Source organism: Syngnathus typhle, linkage group LG2 (assembly GCF_033458585.1).
Source record: "Syngnathus typhle isolate RoL2023-S1 ecotype Sweden linkage group LG2, RoL_Styp_1.0, whole genome shotgun sequence".
NCBI lineage: Eukaryota > Metazoa > Chordata > Actinopteri > Syngnathiformes > Syngnathidae > Syngnathus > Syngnathus typhle.
Genome location: NC_083739.1, coordinates 8,704,054 through 8,721,985, shown reverse-complemented (window position 1 = coordinate 8,721,985; position 17,932 = coordinate 8,704,054). Strand labels below are relative to the sequence as shown.

The 17,932-nt window shown below is 43.0% G+C and overlaps 3 protein-coding genes across 4 annotated transcripts in view; 1 reads left to right on the top strand and 2 right to left on the bottom strand.

The window, feature by feature from the left end:
- Window positions 1–2,088: 2,088 nt before the first annotated feature.
- Window positions 2,089–10,713, bottom strand: LOC133145171 (YTH domain-containing family protein 1-like). Its single transcript, XM_061268349.1, has 6 exons — window positions 10,244–10,713; window positions 8,425–8,449; window positions 7,234–7,313; window positions 5,524–7,167; window positions 4,783–4,827; window positions 2,089–4,686 (listed from the first exon to the last, which is right to left on the bottom strand). Exons 1-6 carry the CDS (start codon window positions 10,268–10,270, stop codon window positions 4,660–4,662), a joined length of 1,848 nt encoding a protein of 615 aa, XP_061124333.1. The 5' UTR covers window positions 10,271–10,713; the 3' UTR covers window positions 2,089–4,659.
- A 1,489-nt stretch (window positions 10,714–12,202) lies between these two features.
- birc7 (baculoviral IAP repeat containing 7) lies at window positions 12,203–15,567 on the top strand. Its single transcript, XM_061272434.1, has 7 exons — window positions 12,203–12,837; window positions 14,174–14,273; window positions 14,380–14,461; window positions 14,587–14,632; window positions 14,714–14,923; window positions 15,080–15,145; window positions 15,221–15,567. The coding sequence occupies exons 1-7, from the start codon at window positions 12,297–12,299 to the stop codon at window positions 15,427–15,429; spliced, it is 1,254 nt and encodes a 417-aa protein (XP_061128418.1). The 5' UTR covers window positions 12,203–12,296; the 3' UTR covers window positions 15,430–15,567.
- A 122-nt stretch (window positions 15,568–15,689) lies between these two features.
- Window positions 15,690–17,932, bottom strand: part of nkain4 (sodium/potassium transporting ATPase interacting 4) — a 29,833-nt gene continuing 27,590 nt past the window's right edge. For both annotated transcript variants that reach the window (XM_061272436.1, XM_061272437.1), the window contains one exon: window positions 15,690–17,862. In XM_061272436.1, coding sequence (XP_061128420.1) covers window positions 17,853–17,862 — 10 coding nt within the window. In that variant the 3' untranslated portion in view covers window positions 15,690–17,852. The remainder of the gene's footprint in view (window positions 17,863–17,932) is intronic.

The following is a 17,932-nucleotide window of genomic DNA, read 5'->3' as shown; positions in this document are numbered from 1 at the left end:
CGATTGCATCCGAAAGGAACCGCTCGAGTTTTGATGAGGGAGAGGAGGACCTGACGCCAGCATCTTCTTCCCGCTCTATTCAGATTATGTTCCCAAAAAAGTAGCCTTCAGACAAGGAGGCATCTTGTGCAGTGGACCCCTCACGGAACATTCGAGCCAAATTGAATGGGACGTACAGTAAGCTTCGCAGTGGGACGGATTATGACTTTGAATAGAAAGAACATCGTGCTGCTCTGCCGCCAACTCTCACTTTTGATTGTGTGCGTGTGTGTGTGTGTGTTGGGGGGGGGGGGGTGATTTGGAAGCGGGACAATGCAGGAGTGTTGCGTAAAATGGCGCAGATGTGAATTCACCTTATGTTTATTTTATATAAACGCAGTTTGCCCAACACGAATGTCAAGCGGCTTCAGCGCCGAGTGATGGCGCAGTTGCACCTATGTAGCTTTGCGTTAAATCCAAAGTGGCGCATTATTGCCAGTGCGGGTTGTAAATCGGCTTTCGAACAGCATGCATGTATACGTTCGTGCTGTGAGCGCCAGATTGGAATGCCAAATCGGCTTTCGACGATGTGCGTGTGTCATGCTAATGTGTCCGTTTCTGTGCGCCTGCATCCTTTTGGCGGGCAGAAGCTGCATGGATCGAGGCTGACGTTTTCCCCTTTTTCCCGAAAGCCTTTTTTTTTCTTGTCTACTAAGAAATGGTTATCACTCTGCGTGTTCACAGCGGACCTTGATTTAATGTCCAAACAATTAAGGCACGCGGTGAATGCCAAGAGAGGAATCAACATGGCTTCGTATATGTTGTACGTGTCGAGGAGGTTTACGCTCCCTCACTTTGACCTCTTTCAACTTGCAGTGTGTGGTGTCGTATCTGTGTGCTGTCACTGGGTGCGCGGCGCGCGTTGCTTTGGCGTTCCAACGGTGCAATGCGTACGTGCAGTTGTTGTTTGGGAATGAGGTCACTGCGTCGCCGCTGATATTATGTTTCATCCTGTTTGCATTAAAATTGGCCGCAAAGAGGAAAAGAGGCGAATTTGTACGTCACGAAAGGTTCTATTATAGAAGAGGTGCGGTGCGAAACTTGATTACTGCTTTAAATCTGCATTAATCCCCCTAGCCTCAAAAAATATTACAGGCGCCCCTTAGCTCCATGTTGCACATTTTTAAGAAGGGTATTGTGCGGTTGCAGAGCTCACGGAGGTGTAGGTACAACATGAGCTTGAAAGGATTCAAAGTGACGACTGCATTGGTAGAGACGCGCAGGAGTCGGTGGAAAGAGAACCAAAATCCTTCGACGTCATCTAGTGGCCTCTTCCTGTCAATGCACACAAGAAAGGGATTCGAGATTCTCTTCAAACCAAATAGTCCTAAATTTGTTTATTCTGAGTAAAACTTTAAAAAAAAAAAGGTAATTTGGTCGAGTGCACAATTTGAACAGTAATGACATTATCAATAGGTTTCTTCTTCTAAATCACAGGAATATATTTCAATCTTATTCGAGTGTAACTTGTTTCTATTTTGTTTGATCCTTTGCATTTATTTGACAAATAAAGTCTTGAGCTGCACCGAATCTTCTGTATGTTGTTATTTATACATAAAACCACACCATTTTCAACGTGTGTAATATGTCAAATATAAAAACTTTGCAATGTTTCATGGCGTGCCTAGGATTTTGAAAGCAACTTTTTCAATTGGCTGACAATTGCCGAGGAAACGATTACAAACGCGTTAGTTTCATGTTTTTTCTGACACCTGCATAAGTAGTACAGCGGTTCAGCACCACGGATAGCGCCAACCAAGGCCCACTCTCGTCAACGGGGAGAATCGTGAGCAATAAAACACGATCACGTCATTCAGATAGAAAGAAAAAACGATCCAGCAACTACTCTTTGTGTGAGAAACGCCAGAATATGACTCGTGATAGACAAAAACTCATTTTTTAGTCTTCTTGATCAAACTATTTTGGATGTTTTTGGACTGTTTTAACTTGAACTGTTTTAGCAGTAGCAACGCAAAAGGAAGTACAGAAACTGTGAGGTTAGTCGAGGTTAAGGCTTGACACAGAACACAAGAGCTCTAGAGCAAAGCATTTCTGAATGGACAGTTTATTAAGGCTTGATTTCTTCTACCAAGAAAAGAAAAAAAAAAGACACATCTGTTGAACAATATCTCTATTACTACGGTGGTCTAGAAGAGAATTTTCATTTTATATTTGTCATTCATCTCTGATACATCTGTTCATGGCTAATCCCGCTCTTCTGCCATTTCCCGTTGATGTGCAAGTCAATCCTACATCAACACAAGCATCTACTGACCTCGCTGATTGACCCCCTCCCAATAGATTAAAACAAAAACAACATCCCTCACCTTTCACACTACTCGAATGGAGACAAGCAAAGCTGTGAAGGCTATCCATTATGCAGCTCGGTCAAGCAACCTGACGACAGGATAGAGGTGTGGGAGGGATGCTGCCAAGAGGTCAGTTCCCATGGAAACCAGACTTGACGGATAAAATGATGGTGCAGAGTCACTAGTCAAGTCCACACACGCGCACGCACACACACACAAACGATTATAAAGTGGCGAAGTTTTCCATTATCTCCATCAAACCGAGGATAAAATCTAACAACTGTGCGGATGGCAAGCGTGTCTAATTTAAAGGAGAATTCAAGGCAAGTATTTTCTCTATGATCCATGTGTCCTGACTATAGTCTAAACACGGTATACTGAACAATAGTGCATCTGTGAAACAAGAATCGATAATCCATCTGTATTCATCAATCTCCTGCATTTAGTCAATTGTTTGCCATACAAGAGGGGATTTTCAACAAAGACAAAAAAATAGTGTGAAGCAAACCCAGAGAAATTATTGTATTCAAGTATGACTGGCTTAGTAATTGGCAACGTCAGATGGCCGCCGGTAGCGCCACTCCTTCTGACAGAAAGTAAACAGCATTATTATTACATCCTTGCTTTGGGCTCGCATTGCAAACGTCACATGACCGAATCCAGAAAATCGGTGAGCCGTGACATTCACAACACGACCCTGAGAGCACTTGCACAAAATGGCAGCGTCGTGAGATGGATAACTTCAACTGCTTAATTCATATTTCACAAACACAATATTGACCAGAGTTCTGTGTTTAGACTAGTGGGGGTACACGAGACATTATTACAATGCAAATATTTGAGTTCCACCTTAAGGTGTAATTGCATTTGGAGCTGCTATTGAATGTGCATGAAGTTTGAGTTAAACCTCACAGTCCAAATGAGAAGTCTGGAATTCAACAATGGCTCACAGCTTCGAGCAATCGTTGCACATTTTTCATCACCAGCCTACTGAATGGCACACTAGCCATATGCCAGTTTGACATACATGAACACATTTTTGAAGATGGGGCATTTAGGTTTTGTCATCAGAATAGGTACACGTGTCATGTGTACAAGCAGACAATGATTTCAGGGTCCTATACCCCAAAAAAAAAAAAAAAGACACAAACCACTTTGCATTCATTTTTTTTCTTACTAAATAGTAAATCAGTTACAGTTATTATTAGGTTATACATTTTTAGGCTTTCTCCATGAATATATATATATAGGCTTCTACGTTAAAGCTTAGCATGACCATCAACGTGAGAATTGGCAAACTCGGGGGTGGTTGGATGGGGAAGTGGCCAAAAATGCATGAGGATTAAGACAGAATGGTGACAAACAGAGCAAGCCCTCCCCCCTGACTTCTTGGAGCAAAACACAAAGCGACATCACAACATCAATTTGATTGTAAAAATGGAAAAGGGCGCAGCATGAGAAACACCGGCACCCTTGGAGACAAACATCCAAAGAACAGAGATGTGAACGATGTGGAGCGTACATTTTGATGTTTTCTTGTTTGTTTGTTAAAAGATAGGTCAATGGTTCTGTTTCCCCCACCCCCCCAGAATCCTCCTCTAAAATGTCTTGTATGATGTCACACGATCCCTGATTTCTACAGCAGTGTCACTGTGTTCGCAGTTCAATTAGTGGGGAGGAGGGGGGGAAAAAACAACACTAAGGCTTCAGAAAACAATCAAAGTTGTCAGTAGTATGCCCCCCAAAAATAGAGATTTTGTCAATGTGCATGAAAAACAAATCACTGAAGTTTCATTATCGCACAGTTTCAAATTGCCTTTAGGATGCTCCAACACTGTTGGCACAGTTAGACCTCTAAAACTTGGCAATTCTGCCCCCACGTGGACAAATAGGGGTAAGACATGGCCATTCCTGATTGTACGGAAATATAAAGTGGCTGGCAGATTTATTCTGGAGGATACAGTCAAACCCTGATGGAGCTGAGGAGATCAGACGAGGGGAGATAGTGGGCACAGGAAACAACTCAACCAGTCTGGCGAGATGTTAAGAAAATATTTGGAAGATTTTTTTTTTAACAAACAGTGAATTTAAAGTGGCATAATACACAAAATCAACTCAATCCCTGCACAAGTGTTGCCTGTGGAGTAGAGGGGAGATGGGGGAAAGAAAAAAAACGACAAATTCTTTGATGGCAGAAAATTCCCAGACTTGAAAATGAAAACATGAAGGGTCCGTTTGCATTTCGTATTCTTCTGTCTCTTAAATCAATCGTGTCCTAGTGTAACTTGATCAAGCCAAAAATAAACGTCCTCTATTGTTTATTCCTGTTTTGGCGCTCCTGTTTGGGCAAAGATGACAACAAAAAAAAACACAAAATGCTGTTAGTTTCGAGGTACAAGTCAATGACACTAACAGTAGAGAGAAAATGTCTGACCTGATCCAAGCGAGAGCGGCTCTGAATTTGAGCAGGTTCAAACGTCTACGAAGGGGGGAGGGGAAAAAAAAGAAGCAAATGAGCAGAAACGGGAACCAAAATGTTTGTTTCATTCCAAAACAACAGCAGGCAAACATGACTAAGCAGAACAGTCACTTTTGGGCCTTGACGTATGAGCAACCTTAGATATGAGCTGTGAATCAATTCATTTCTTGTAAACTACTGTGTGATTTCATAAAGTGGAAATTTATAGAGTGCTATTTTTCTCGTGAAAAACTTTTGACAGAAATGTTTTTGTTGTTTTTGGTTTGCATTCAGTTCATGGGGATTTTTTTGTGCTGTGGCTAATGACTTTCTTGCTGATAAATATTGTGTTGGTGTGTTGCTGCCCACTTTTTTTCCATACTGAAATATACTTTCCCATGGGAACAAAAAAGGTGCAGGCTTAATAAGATCGGCCAACAAGGTTCTTGTGTTTACTGCATTTTGTTACCGTTTGTTCAATAAAGCGATTCAAGCGTGCACCAGCAATTGTGTCCATCCTCTCTAAAGTTCAAATCAGTTATTTAGTGAGTTTCCAAACCATAGAGAGGAAAACGATTCGCTGAATAAGTAATAGTTTCCAAACCATTGAGATGAAAATTATTTGATGAATTTACTCATGCTTTTAAACAGCCAGTCATTGTTTCAAACACAAACGTACATCCCAAAAATGTTGGATTCTGAGGTATGTGCACCCACCTTGCGCACCTCCTCCTCTTCTTCCTGTCTCTTCTCATAGTGTGAAAAGTCATCAAAGATGGAGGTGGTGTGTTTGTAGGTGGTGATGATCTTAAGCACCTGCTTGGCCTTCTCCAGAGGAACCTCCTGCGTGTCGCGGGAGTTGGTCACCGGCTTGTTGTCGTTGTTCTCCAGGCGAATGTGACGCAACTGGCTATTAGGCACGTCCTTCACAAACAACCAGTCCACATCAAACTTGCCCTTCCACTTGTCCTGCGCCCAAACGCCGGCGCTGGTGCCGTAGTCCACGGGCGAACGCATCTCGGCCACGCCGCAAAAATGGCCGCTGCCATTGACGCTGAAGAGCAGGTACACGGGGCCTTTGCCGTTCATGGTGCGAAAGGCTGAGTCCAGTCGCTTATTGCCGTGCTCTGTGCTGCACCAAATGGAGTACTTGATGGAGCGATGGATATCGTCCTCAGAGTAGCTCTTGATGATGAACACGCGGCCGTTCTTCAGGTTCCATTCAAAGTCCTTGGGATTATAACTGTGGGAGGCACGGAGCTTCTCTAGCACTGGGTGGGACTCGCCGCCAGGTCCTTGGCTGGTGTAAGTTGGGGGGTTGCAGTTTGCGCTACCGAGCATACCCATCATCACGCTACCGTCGTGGCCGGGACCTCCCTGCCCGTAGGCTTGGTTGCGGTTGCGCGGGGCTACCCAACGGGTTTGGGTCTGCGGTGGCTGGGTGTGGTTTTGGTAGGGCTGGGGGGGTGGTGGGTGGTGCTGGTGGTGGGGCGGTTGGTGCTGTAAGGCCATGGGCTGCATCTGAGGCTGCACCAGAGACTGAGGATGGGGAGGCTGCATGGGGGCCTGATGGGAAATGGCATGATGAACCCCGTGCTGCTGCTGCTGGTGGTGGTGGTGGTGCTGCAGCGTGGCCACTTTGGTCACAGGTCCCTTTTCCCAAGTGCCAATGTTCATATTGTGTTTAATGGGCGGCGGGGGAAGAGCCACCCCTGGGTTGGCCAGCCCCGGCTTCAGCTTAGCTTTCAGCTGCTGCGGCTTGGCAGGCTTGCTGGCGATGGCTGCCCAGGAGGCGGGTTTGGGCGGGGGCATTCCAATGGGCGTGGCGCCATTCCCCGCGGCTGCCACTGCCGCGCCGCCAATCACCGAGCCCACAGCCTTGACCGCGGACGCCTGGTTGGTGACGTCCGCGCCGATCTTCAAACCCACCATGCCCTGCTCTAGGCTGTTCATACCAGGTGCTTTGTTGAGCGTGTCGCTGTGAAAACCCGTCTGACCGTCAGGCACAATCGTACCACCGAGAGAGCTGGGCGGGTAGCTGTAGCTGCCGCCGTAGGCTGAGCTTTGAGTCTGCTGGCCCTGAGAGCCGCTTGTCCCCCAAGCGGAGAAGGCGGGGTTTTCGGGGAAAAAATTAAACCTGTGAGGGTAAATGCTGCTTCCCAGGCCACCCGGCTGGCCGAACACCGTGTCCGGCATGAAATGATGGTCGCCATTGCTCAAGGGTCCGTAGGGGGTAAGGTATGGCATTGGGGGATCGCCGCCTGTGGACCAAGGAGCCTCACTGAGTGGGTACGGAAAGCCGATGGAAGGAGCGTAGTAACTGGACAAGTAAGGATCGGTGATGGACTGGTAGCTGTTGTTCTTGATGCGCGACAGAAGCAATGTTAGAACATAATATTACGGGAGATTTGTTGGAGTGTGATTTACCTGAGTTGATTGACCAGTGAGGTATGGCTCAAAGTCATTGTCATGGACAGTCTCCTTCGGATGCAGTGAACCATTTTGCACTGAAACAAAACAACGTTGTTAATACATGTAGAGATAAAGCAGCCAACACCCACAGACTTGCATCCTTTAAAATAAATATTTTTGTTTTTACAGGATTTTCACACATTTTCTCAGTTTTCACAGATACTGAATGTTTATCGGCATTTTTGGAAGAAATTTTATAAGTACACCAAGATCTCGATTTTACGCTGACTTTGGGGTCCAAAATTTGGGAATTGTGTTCACCCTGAGCAGCGCATCGTATGGAAAGTCTTTTCTTTTTTTTTAAGAAAAGAATGTTTTTAGGCAGCCGAAGGGGTCCTTTGTTACATTAATTCAGGTCAGGCATGTTGTTAGGCAGCCGAAAGGGTCCGTTTGCCGTTAATCTCCCACACACATCAAAGTCTGTTAACATTTTATTAAAAGAGAAGTAATACGCAGATGACAATATCAGACAGATTGAGTAAGTCATTTTGATGCTATGTGAATTGGACGGAAGAGAGAATAAAGCAGCCACTTATTCTATTACAGTGTCCGGCCACGCTCTTTGACTTGTGACTGTGTGGATGACGTTCTTCCGCAAACTTCCCCCTTTCCGAATCATAAACCATCCTAGCTATCTGTAACAGGGTAATCATGCAGTTATAAAGATCAAACGGCCCGACTTCTTATTCTTATCTTTAAATTAGTCACGGAAATTTGGCGAATGACTAGCTCTAAGGTTTATGCACGAGTCATTTAGCTTTGTACAGTCCTTATATCATCCATTTAAAATACTACTTGGAAATGTATGACAAAAAAATTGGGGTCCATGACCAAACTGCATTGGAAAGCCACGTAGGATCGAAGCGAATAAAATCGAGATTTAGCTGTAGTAGTTTGAATATCTTATCCCCTAAACAAATTTCAATGTACATCAATAAGACAATTGTTTCCTATTCACAGGCTTCCCAGTCTCTGCCCAACATGAATAGCAGGGGTTAACTCTATGCCATATTGAGTATTTATTTTATTTATATTAAAAAAACAAAAAAAACATGTCTATTGGCCAGCACACATTTATGTTGGATACTGTTTGCTTTCCAATCAATGCACAGGTAGCGGTTCTAAGACACTACATGCAGAACTCACCTTTAGAAGCTTGTCCCTTTGATCGCTGGAGTCACATCAGAAGAAAGGGTGGGGTGGGGAGACAAAGTAGAAAAGTTATCTTTACACTTATCCAAGATTGTACTTTTTAACCATTACTAATGTGCCTGTTGCCTTCTAAACATCCACAACTGTTCTAGCCAGATGGGCTCTGATTTCATAATCCGTCGATTCGTGAGTAAATTCACACATGATCATAAGAATCTCATCATGGATATAGAATTGTTTGCAACTTTGATGGTGTGCCGAGTGATTCTTGTTATGTACCTTGGCTTAATAAAGGCCGGGACACCTTGAACTATGCTCCGATAATAAGACACTGACACCACCAACACATTCCGAGTAGAATTGTCAACCTAATGGTGGAGATACTTTAAGGCAGTGGTATCAAACTTGTGGCCCCAGGGTCACTTGCAGCCTACAGAATGATATTTTGTGGCCTCTAGTTATTTGCCATGTCGTTACTCTGCGCATTATTTTAATCACCTATGGGCTACCACACAGAGGTCAAGATCATTAAGAATTTTGATGAAACGTAATTCTGAAGTGACAGCGAGTGGAAGGACGTTAACGATATACTGGCACCCAAACACGGTCATAAAGACTTTTCACTGAGAAAAGATTCTTGATGAGTACAGCTAATTTCAAGAAAAACAGATGGGATGGGGTTTTTTCTGTTGAATGCACAGAGAAATTTGAGGGGGGGTCAAGAAATGAGGCCTAACTACTGAACTAGACATGCCAAAGAGTATGCAAAGTATCATGGGTGAGTACCGATACGGTGCAGATGCCAGTTTTATTTTAAAGTATCAGAACTCGTGACAGCAACCGATATCAGTATTGGCTGATCTCTTCGGGACGTTTTACAATCAGGAAGTAGAAATATGGTAGTCTTTCTTTGAAATCCCATCCCATTGATTTTCTGCATGGGTTGGACTTTTTAAGTATCATTAGTACCAGTTGTATCGATACTTGGTACTGTATCGGTGACTACGGAAAACTGAGTACTTGTCAATTTAATTGTCAGTTTGACTGTTTTTTTTGTATAATTGTGATTTTAGTATTGAACAAAATAATCGTGATTAGGATTTTATCCACAATCGAGCAGCCTAACGTTTTGCTCTACTTAATGATGTTGTATTTTTCAAATTGTATTAAGAGAAAAATCTAGGAATCAGTCTTTGATGGATATATTTTCTCTGGTAATATTTCAACTTTATTCGTGTAAATGTTTGCGTTTAGTTTTATACAGTATCACAATTTCATACATGTTTTTTATCTCATAATTTTATGACTTCGTGAACAAGTTCGTTTAAAGTTTTCGATTCATTCTTTTGTTTTTCTTTCATCATTACAACTGCTGTCTCGGTTTAGATCAATATGTAGGCCTGCTCCGCGCCTCTATTTTAATTTTGGCTATTCTATAGATACTGGTAGGGGGGCATATTTGTTTTTTGGGGTACGACTTGGTGTCAAAAAGTTTGCGTAGCACTGTGCTTCGTCGTGACTGATACGCTGCGATTTAGCAGCATTCTGCTGGTTAGCTTTAGCGTTCAGGGAAGTCGCTGGTCTTCACATTGGTGGAATACAGATAGTATTGTGTCGGGTAGGACATGTATATTCTTGCGTGTATCATTCAGCGACACTATTTGCGTGAACGCTTCCGACGTGCTTGTGATGTCTATCGCTTCCCGGGAGCAGGCAGCAGCAATGGCCCCCCCACCATAGCCCCGTCGCTCGCTAAGTAGCAGGCGGCTAGCTCGCCAGCTCTCCACAGGCGAGGCGATTTGGCGTGTCCTACCTGAGGGTCAATGCTTGTGGCAGACATAATTCATGAAGCAAGTCCCTGGATTCAATCAGAGCCCGGCCCGCTGACTGGATTTCAAGCACCGGATGTGGAAAAACGAGTTGGCAGCTGCCGGGCTGTAGTTGCCACTTCTGCTGCCCTGTTAGCTGTGTGGCTAGCAGTGCCGCGCTAGTAGCTCAGCTGTGGTGCTCTTTTCCGCTGTGCGCTTTTCCTCAACTTGCACGTTTCCCCCAGCAGGACAAAAAGTCCTTTAGGGAGTTTTTAAGTTCCGGCGACGAGTCAAAGAAGGGATCTCCTGCCGCGACAATGTCTGTCCTCGTCGCTTTTTTACTTAGACGATTTGATCCCAGGGAGCGAGAGAGACCCCTTGTGCAACGTTAAAGCCCAGCACGGTACAAGACTTCCCCAATGGCTGCTCCACTCCATCCGGGCTTCGAAACCTTCGAGCAGCCGACAAGGCTGCACTTCCCCTCGTCCGCACTGGGGGCGAAAGTTTTCCTAATCAACTTGACATACCCCGTTCATCGCGGGGTTACGCACCGCACCACCCCCGCAATAAGTGAAATGCGCAATATAAAAGTAGCTTTTTGAAATACATCATCACATCATTTTTCAACATACTTAAAAAATTCAAACACATTTTAAACGCATCTACAGTAATGAAAGAGAGCAAGAGGGATACATAATGCAAACAAATATTGGGGTGGGGATTTGGAATATTTGTATCCAGATGCATGTTTTGGGAATTGCCCATTGGGGATATTGTAAAATAGATTAAATAGTTTGTTGTAATCATAAGAGAATGAGTTGGTCTATTTTTTTTCTGTTAATATAATTACCACTATCCAATAACTCATCCTAATTAAATCGCTCAACCACGATTAATTGAAATGTGTGCATTAACAATTATTTTATTACATCGCAATAAATAAATCACCAATTATTTAATGAGACGAATGAATCACAGCAACTGAAGTGCAGTCACACATAGTCACCAGCAGGGAGCACCAATAATCCTTGAACAATCTATAATCACTGCCCTTATAGATTTCACTTGTATTCAATTTTTATGACCAGACATTTTTTATTTAATCTGCATAATTGAAACTATGATTTAAACTTTAGGTATTTTTGGATGAACAGTATAAGGCCCTACAAAAGATGGAATACAAAAAGGGGTTTATGACCTTAAATAACAAAAGCAAATGCAAAAGTACTTTTAAGTGCAATACATTTTAGTCGACACTTTACTTACTAATAGGTAATTTTGTCTTGTAATATTTTGACTTGATTCCTAAATTATATCTCAATTTCTTTTAGTAATGCAAATTTATCCTCCCAAAAAATCCACGTTTAGGTCTTTCCACATGATACCACAATTTTACCATCCAGGAATTTAGAGGGATTTTATTGCCCTCCAATGACAGCTTCATTTTGTAAATTTTTAGGATTTTATCCCACCTCTTAAAATGTTTAATTGAGTAGTATTTTGTCTTTGGTCTCGGATAATTGTTGATATTTTCCCGTAATATTTTAACAATATTCTATATATTACTATACTGTTTTTTAACTATATTATATTTAATGTGATTTGTTGTTGTCTCCCACCCCCATAAAACGGATTTTTCTTTCGAGAAATGTCATTTTTCTTGTATTATAACTTTAAGAATAAAACTACTATCTTGTTTTTGCTAAACATTTTGGCCCATTACACTCCTGTGTTTTAATATTGGTAATTACAGAGCCACGTATTTTTTGGTGGGGTTGTGTCAAAAGCTTAAGAGCCACTGCCCGATGGGATGTCAAGTGTAGTATCTTTTCTGAAATGTTTGGCATTATTTGCCTTGGAGGCGGAGCAACATGGCATGTTTCGCCAGTCATTCAGTGAGGGGCCAATGAGAAAACATTCCACCATTGGGTGTTTTTTTTTTCTTCTTCCAGAATGTAGGTTCCCATAGTCCACCTTGCAGGCCCCCACAAAGATCAAATTTCAACGGCTGTGTTCCACTTGCTTTGAGTGTGCACTTCACTATGGACCACAGAAGGGATGCGGGCCACAGCAGAAACGCGGACAAGAATTCCCTCCGGCTCCATGATGACAGATGACAGAAGCACTATGCTGTGCATCCTCGAGGAGCCTCAAATGCGACGAGAAGGCGAGAGGCTTCGAACATTTCACAGCTGGCCGCCAGACGCTCCCGTCACATGCGGCGACCTGGCCAAGGCGGGATTTTTCTTCTTAGGTCCGGGAGATAAAGTCCAGTGTTTCTGTTGCGGCGGCGTCCTGAGATGCTGGGTGCAAGGGGACAGCCCGGCTGCCGAGCACAAGCGGCATTTCCCCATGTGCAGCTTCATTCTGGGCCACGCCGTGGGAAACATCCCGCTGCTGAGCGGATCGCCAGACTCTGTGGACGGACAGCTGCTGAGTCAACTCCAAAGGATGACCATGGACGACCAGGGCGCGGCGGGACAAGCCGTCTACCCCGAGATGGAGGCGGAGGATTCCCGGCTCACGACTTTCCACAACTGGCCCGCAGAGGCCTCAGTCCAGCCAGATGTTCTCGCCAGGGCTGGATTTTTCTACACAGGTGCTCATTGTCCATCATCTCTTTACCTACTATATTCTACTCCAAGCAACATTTGCATATCCATATTATGGTTGAGGTATTTAGCTTTGACCTAGTTGGTGCTAGAGTGACCTTTCATTGTGAGTTGATAATTGTCCTGCTGAGTCATTATGCTGTGAAGAGAACATCCTGGACTCAGCTGGGGATACTAAAGCAACAGGGACGCTCTGCTACATTTTTTTAAGAGATTAGCACTCAGACCTACACAAATCAATTCTAATTTGCACCAGCGACATATCAGGGGACATAGGGGGTCACCAACTGTAGAGTCTCCAGCTGAAGGACACTCAGAATCTTTTACTGATGCTTCACAAAGTCTTCATTCCAGTTTAACCATACTATGAATATGCTTGAACGTATTCATGTAATCGTCCTTCTACCGTCGATGAAAGTTTGCGAGTGTATGCTAAGGTAGCAAACACGTCAGGGTTCATTCAACATCATAAGCAGCCACAAAGATGTCCACCAGTTTGAATGGTCACAAAATATTTTTTCTTACCACCAAGATAGTTAATGCAAAGGTTGTCCCTTAATGTTCACAGCATCATAAATTGTTGTGATCCTACCTATAACGTGGATTATTGTCTACATCGTGGGATTTACCTAAATTTAATTTACTAAATAGATTGCTACTGCAGGAGGAAAGAGTGCAAAAAAAAATATTCAACCCAACTATGATTAATGATAGAGAATGTTGAAAGTTTGGTGCAAGTGCAATGTGCTGATTGCAAAACACAACTGGCTTAGGTCAACAAGGGTCATGCACGGCTATGATGAAGTAAACAACATGGCGACATGAATGAAGCCTCGTTTGTCTTTTAGCGGTTGGCAAACAACTTTTGGTGCATTGCTGCCACATTCTAAAATGAAATGTGGGGCTGCAAATAGATTACACAACGTCCTAATTTGCCCATTCTTAAAAATGCAAATATAAATTTCAAAGTCAACTGCCCGGTACTTCCCTGTAAAAATGTTTCTCGTGTTCCTCCCAGACTAACTGGTAAATCTCTCTTAGGTCCATACCGCCACCTACTGGCCGTATACCGTCAATGCAGTCTACTCAAGCAAACCTGTTAATCATAATGAACACACGAGACAGGCAGGGTCGTGTTTACGTCACAGAAAATCCATTTTCGTCAGTGCTAGTCTGCCATTTTTTAAAGACTGAAAAATCAAATTGAACATACTCCTTGCTATTTCGAGATTCTATTCCATAACTTGCATGTTTTTTATTTGAAATAAAATTGTGTTTAGTTGTTCAAATCACCCCCCTTCCACCACCATCACTTGCTGTCAGGTCATGGCGACAACGTCAAGTGCTTCTACTGTGACGGGGGTCTAAGGAACTGGGAGCCAGGAGACGACCCTTGGCAGGAACACGCTAAGTGGTTTCCACGGTAACGACACAGGCAATATGACGTCATCTGGATGCTTGATCTACATAATACGAAAGCATTTGTGTATTCACAGCAAGTAAAAGGGGGACTGTTGTCTTTTTTTCAGTTGTGAATTTTTAATCCAGTCAAGAGGACAGGAATATATTAGCAACATCCAGGATGCTCATTTCCATTTGGGCGACACTGTTGTGAGGCTCTTTAACTTCCTATTTAGATTACTGTGCTTATTATCATCATTATTAATCACTTGGCACCACGACTGAATGGTGATTAGAAGTCAATTATTCAATTTGAAACCTATTCAACTCTCCAGGGTGGCTCACAAACATCCACAGGCAGAGAAATTGGCTCCAGAAATGGTATGAAATGCAATCATTTTTAACCTGACTGTACCTCACAGTTGAAACAAATGTTGGATTCTGTTTTCCGTCACCTCCCAGATGTGGTTGGCGGCCTGACAGCGTCGTCAGTGATGCTCTCGCCGGTGGTGCAGACGGTGCTCCAAATGGGCTTTGAAGCCAGCCTGGTGGAGAGTCTGGTCCAGACCAAGTACCTTTTGACAGGCCAACAGTACTCGCACGTGTCGAGCCTGGTCAGTGATGTGCTGCAAGCTGAGGAGGAGGACAGGCAGAGAAGGCCGCAGAGCCGAGGTAATGTCTGGGAGATGAAAATAGTGATTCCCAGCCACTGGGCCCATGAACATTGGGGTCTTGTTATTATAGCATTTCAGTCAATTGGTCCAAAAAGTATTATTTGCAGTATTGAATTCAGAATCTAAATACATATTTCCGACTTTATATTATCAGAACCTGACCGGAGGCAAAGATCTGATGCTGCGGACATGAGGACGCTATCACCACTGAGAGACAAAGGTCACAAAAGTCTTCCATGTGACTCAATTGTGCTTTTTTTTTTTTCTGAACTAACTTTCTTACATATGTATCCAGTCTCAGGGGTGAGGGAACCTAGTCCTGAAGAGCTCCTGCGGCAGTTGCAGGAAGAGCGGACTTGCAAGGTCTGCATGGACAAACTGGTGTCCATCGTGTTTATCCCGTGCGGTCATCTGGTGGTGTGTGCCGACTGCGCGGCCAGCTTGCGACACTGCCCCATCTGCAGAGCCGTAATCAGAGGCAGCGTCCGGGCTTTCATGTCATGAGAAGACCAAATCCAGCATCTGCCTGACAAATTGCGCATTTCCACTTGTGGGTTGCTGCTTTTGTCAGCAGTTACTACATTAACGAAAAACTGAAATCTACAATAAACATTTGAGGCTGCTCAGAATTGCAGATTGAATTGAATTTGTTCGTGTTCGGAAGCTGGGGGGCACTTTCACAATTTTGGTCAACAGCAGAGAGCAGTACAGGACAAAATGAGTGCCCACTTGCAACGAAAAAAATGCTTTTAATGACACAGCACTACTGAAAGAGAATCATTTGTTTTAATATTATTTACATGATCACAAAGAATATATATGGAAAATGGACGGATCGCATTAGGCTTGGGGACAAATTGAAAGCAAAAATAGAAAACAATGTCCATATAAATATTAACAAGAATGTGTTATCTCTTCAGTACATGGAACAGTTTTAAGAAGTTATATTACAACAAGAGTAAAATGGAAGATTTACTATCAATTTTTTTGGTACTGATTATGACACAAAGAGACGCATGCGCACACGCACACACACATTACAGTATTGATTCTTAACCAGAGTGTGATGGCAAACTGTCCCATTTGACCTCATTTGTCTTCAAATGATTTATCAATTACAAACATACATTTGCCAGCAACAAACAGTGGAAGATCATCTGTCATCATTATTTCGGTATTTTGACTTTTTCTAACATGTTTCGTGGAGTGCCAATATTTTGCTAATGTAAATAGCTAAAAAAAAAAAAAAAAAAGTTGGGAAATACAGTGTGTGTAACTGCACATAAATAAAGACATATTTGCATTTGCATCACACTCAATGCAGTTCATTGTATGGTCAAAAAGCAGCACTGGGCTGGGTTCTTTTGTGAACACCCGGCAGTGAGAATATTACAGCAATCTGATAAGAGCTATTTCCAGCTTCCTAGAAACAACACAAAGGTCTGCGAATAGAACAAAAACAAGGAAAACGTCTTTGTGATCCCGAAGCCACCTCATGCGCTAGAGTAGAGCGCAAAAACATTTCAACAAGAGGTCCAGAGAAACAAAACTTTGAATGATAAAAGCAAGTGGACATAAACCGCTGAATAACATTTCTTGTGCTATTTCATCTGACTTCAAAACAAACTAGAACAATGTAATGCTGGACTTGGAGTGTGTGGGGGGGAGTAAATCCTTCTGCTCTTGCGCATGAACGCAGTAACCACTAGAGGGCAGTAAGGCAACAGTGGATTTGTCTCTCACTAAGTGACTTGAAGCACATTGGCTATGGGCAGATAAGTCCTTTTCAAGTATGAAATACCTTAATAGAAACATTACAAGAAAATAAATCAGATAATATGTAGTCAGTTGACGAGTTCCATTGTTATTTTTATAGACACATATTGTCCGGTCCATAAATACTGGGACATGGACACAATTGTCACCTTTTTGGCTGCTCTAAAATCCACCACAGTGGATTTGAAATGAAATAAACAATATGTGCTTTAACTGCAGACTGACATCTTGAATTTGAGGATGTTTATATATGCAAATTTCAGCAGCCAGATGCCCCATTAGTTTTGGTCCCTTAGATTGTTGGAGGCACATATACGAACTACTTTCATTCCTACGCCGTTAACTCCTCCTAATATTGATGCACCTGACTGCACTTCAGTTCCTAATGTTTGTTGAAATCGACCTCATAATAGATTGAAATTGTGTTACAATCTCACATTCACCAACCAGCGCTTTTTCCAAACACAAACACTTGATACTTCACTGATGGCGACTTGTCTTTGGGTGAAAATAATCAGAAACGTAAGACTTCACAAATCAAATATCTAAAATGTGCATGCCATGATTTTTGCATTCTTCATATCTCACATTAAACTAAATTCCTTTTCCTGCCATCATTGCTTTATTCACATTGTCTATTTTTAATGTGTGACCCTGTAGATCAGCTTCCTTTTCTGGTACAGTACGTTTGTAGACCCTGGCCTGAGGTAAACAGGCAGGGCACAATGGTGTGTTCCTTCCACTATGATTCAGCCCTTCCGGCCAGAATGTGAACCGAAGCAGCAGTGGACATGCAAAATGATTTCAGCTCTAAAACACAGTGCCACACATCGGGAATGCTGAGCCATTAGAAACTCAGAACAACTTAGGTGATGATCTTTACAGTTGATTGGAAAGCCACAGCACCTCAGCACAGATACAATAAAAAAAAAAACGTTTCCCCAAAGTTGCTTGAAAAGAGACATTTGACACTACTAATAAAGAGGACAATCAATCAGAGGTGCTTTTTTTTTTTTCATGCAGCCCACCAGTGAGTGCCATGTACTTATAAACAGTAAAGTGAGAGCAGGAGGGAAAAGTCTGGCACAATGTCCCGTAATTGTGGCAAGTTGACAAACAATGTCAGCATGAAGAGATGATTGATCTTCTATTTACGTAGACCTGCAGAGAAAACATGCAAACAATCTGAAAAGGTAAGAACAACACACCCAAATACCTGAGTGGCAGAAAT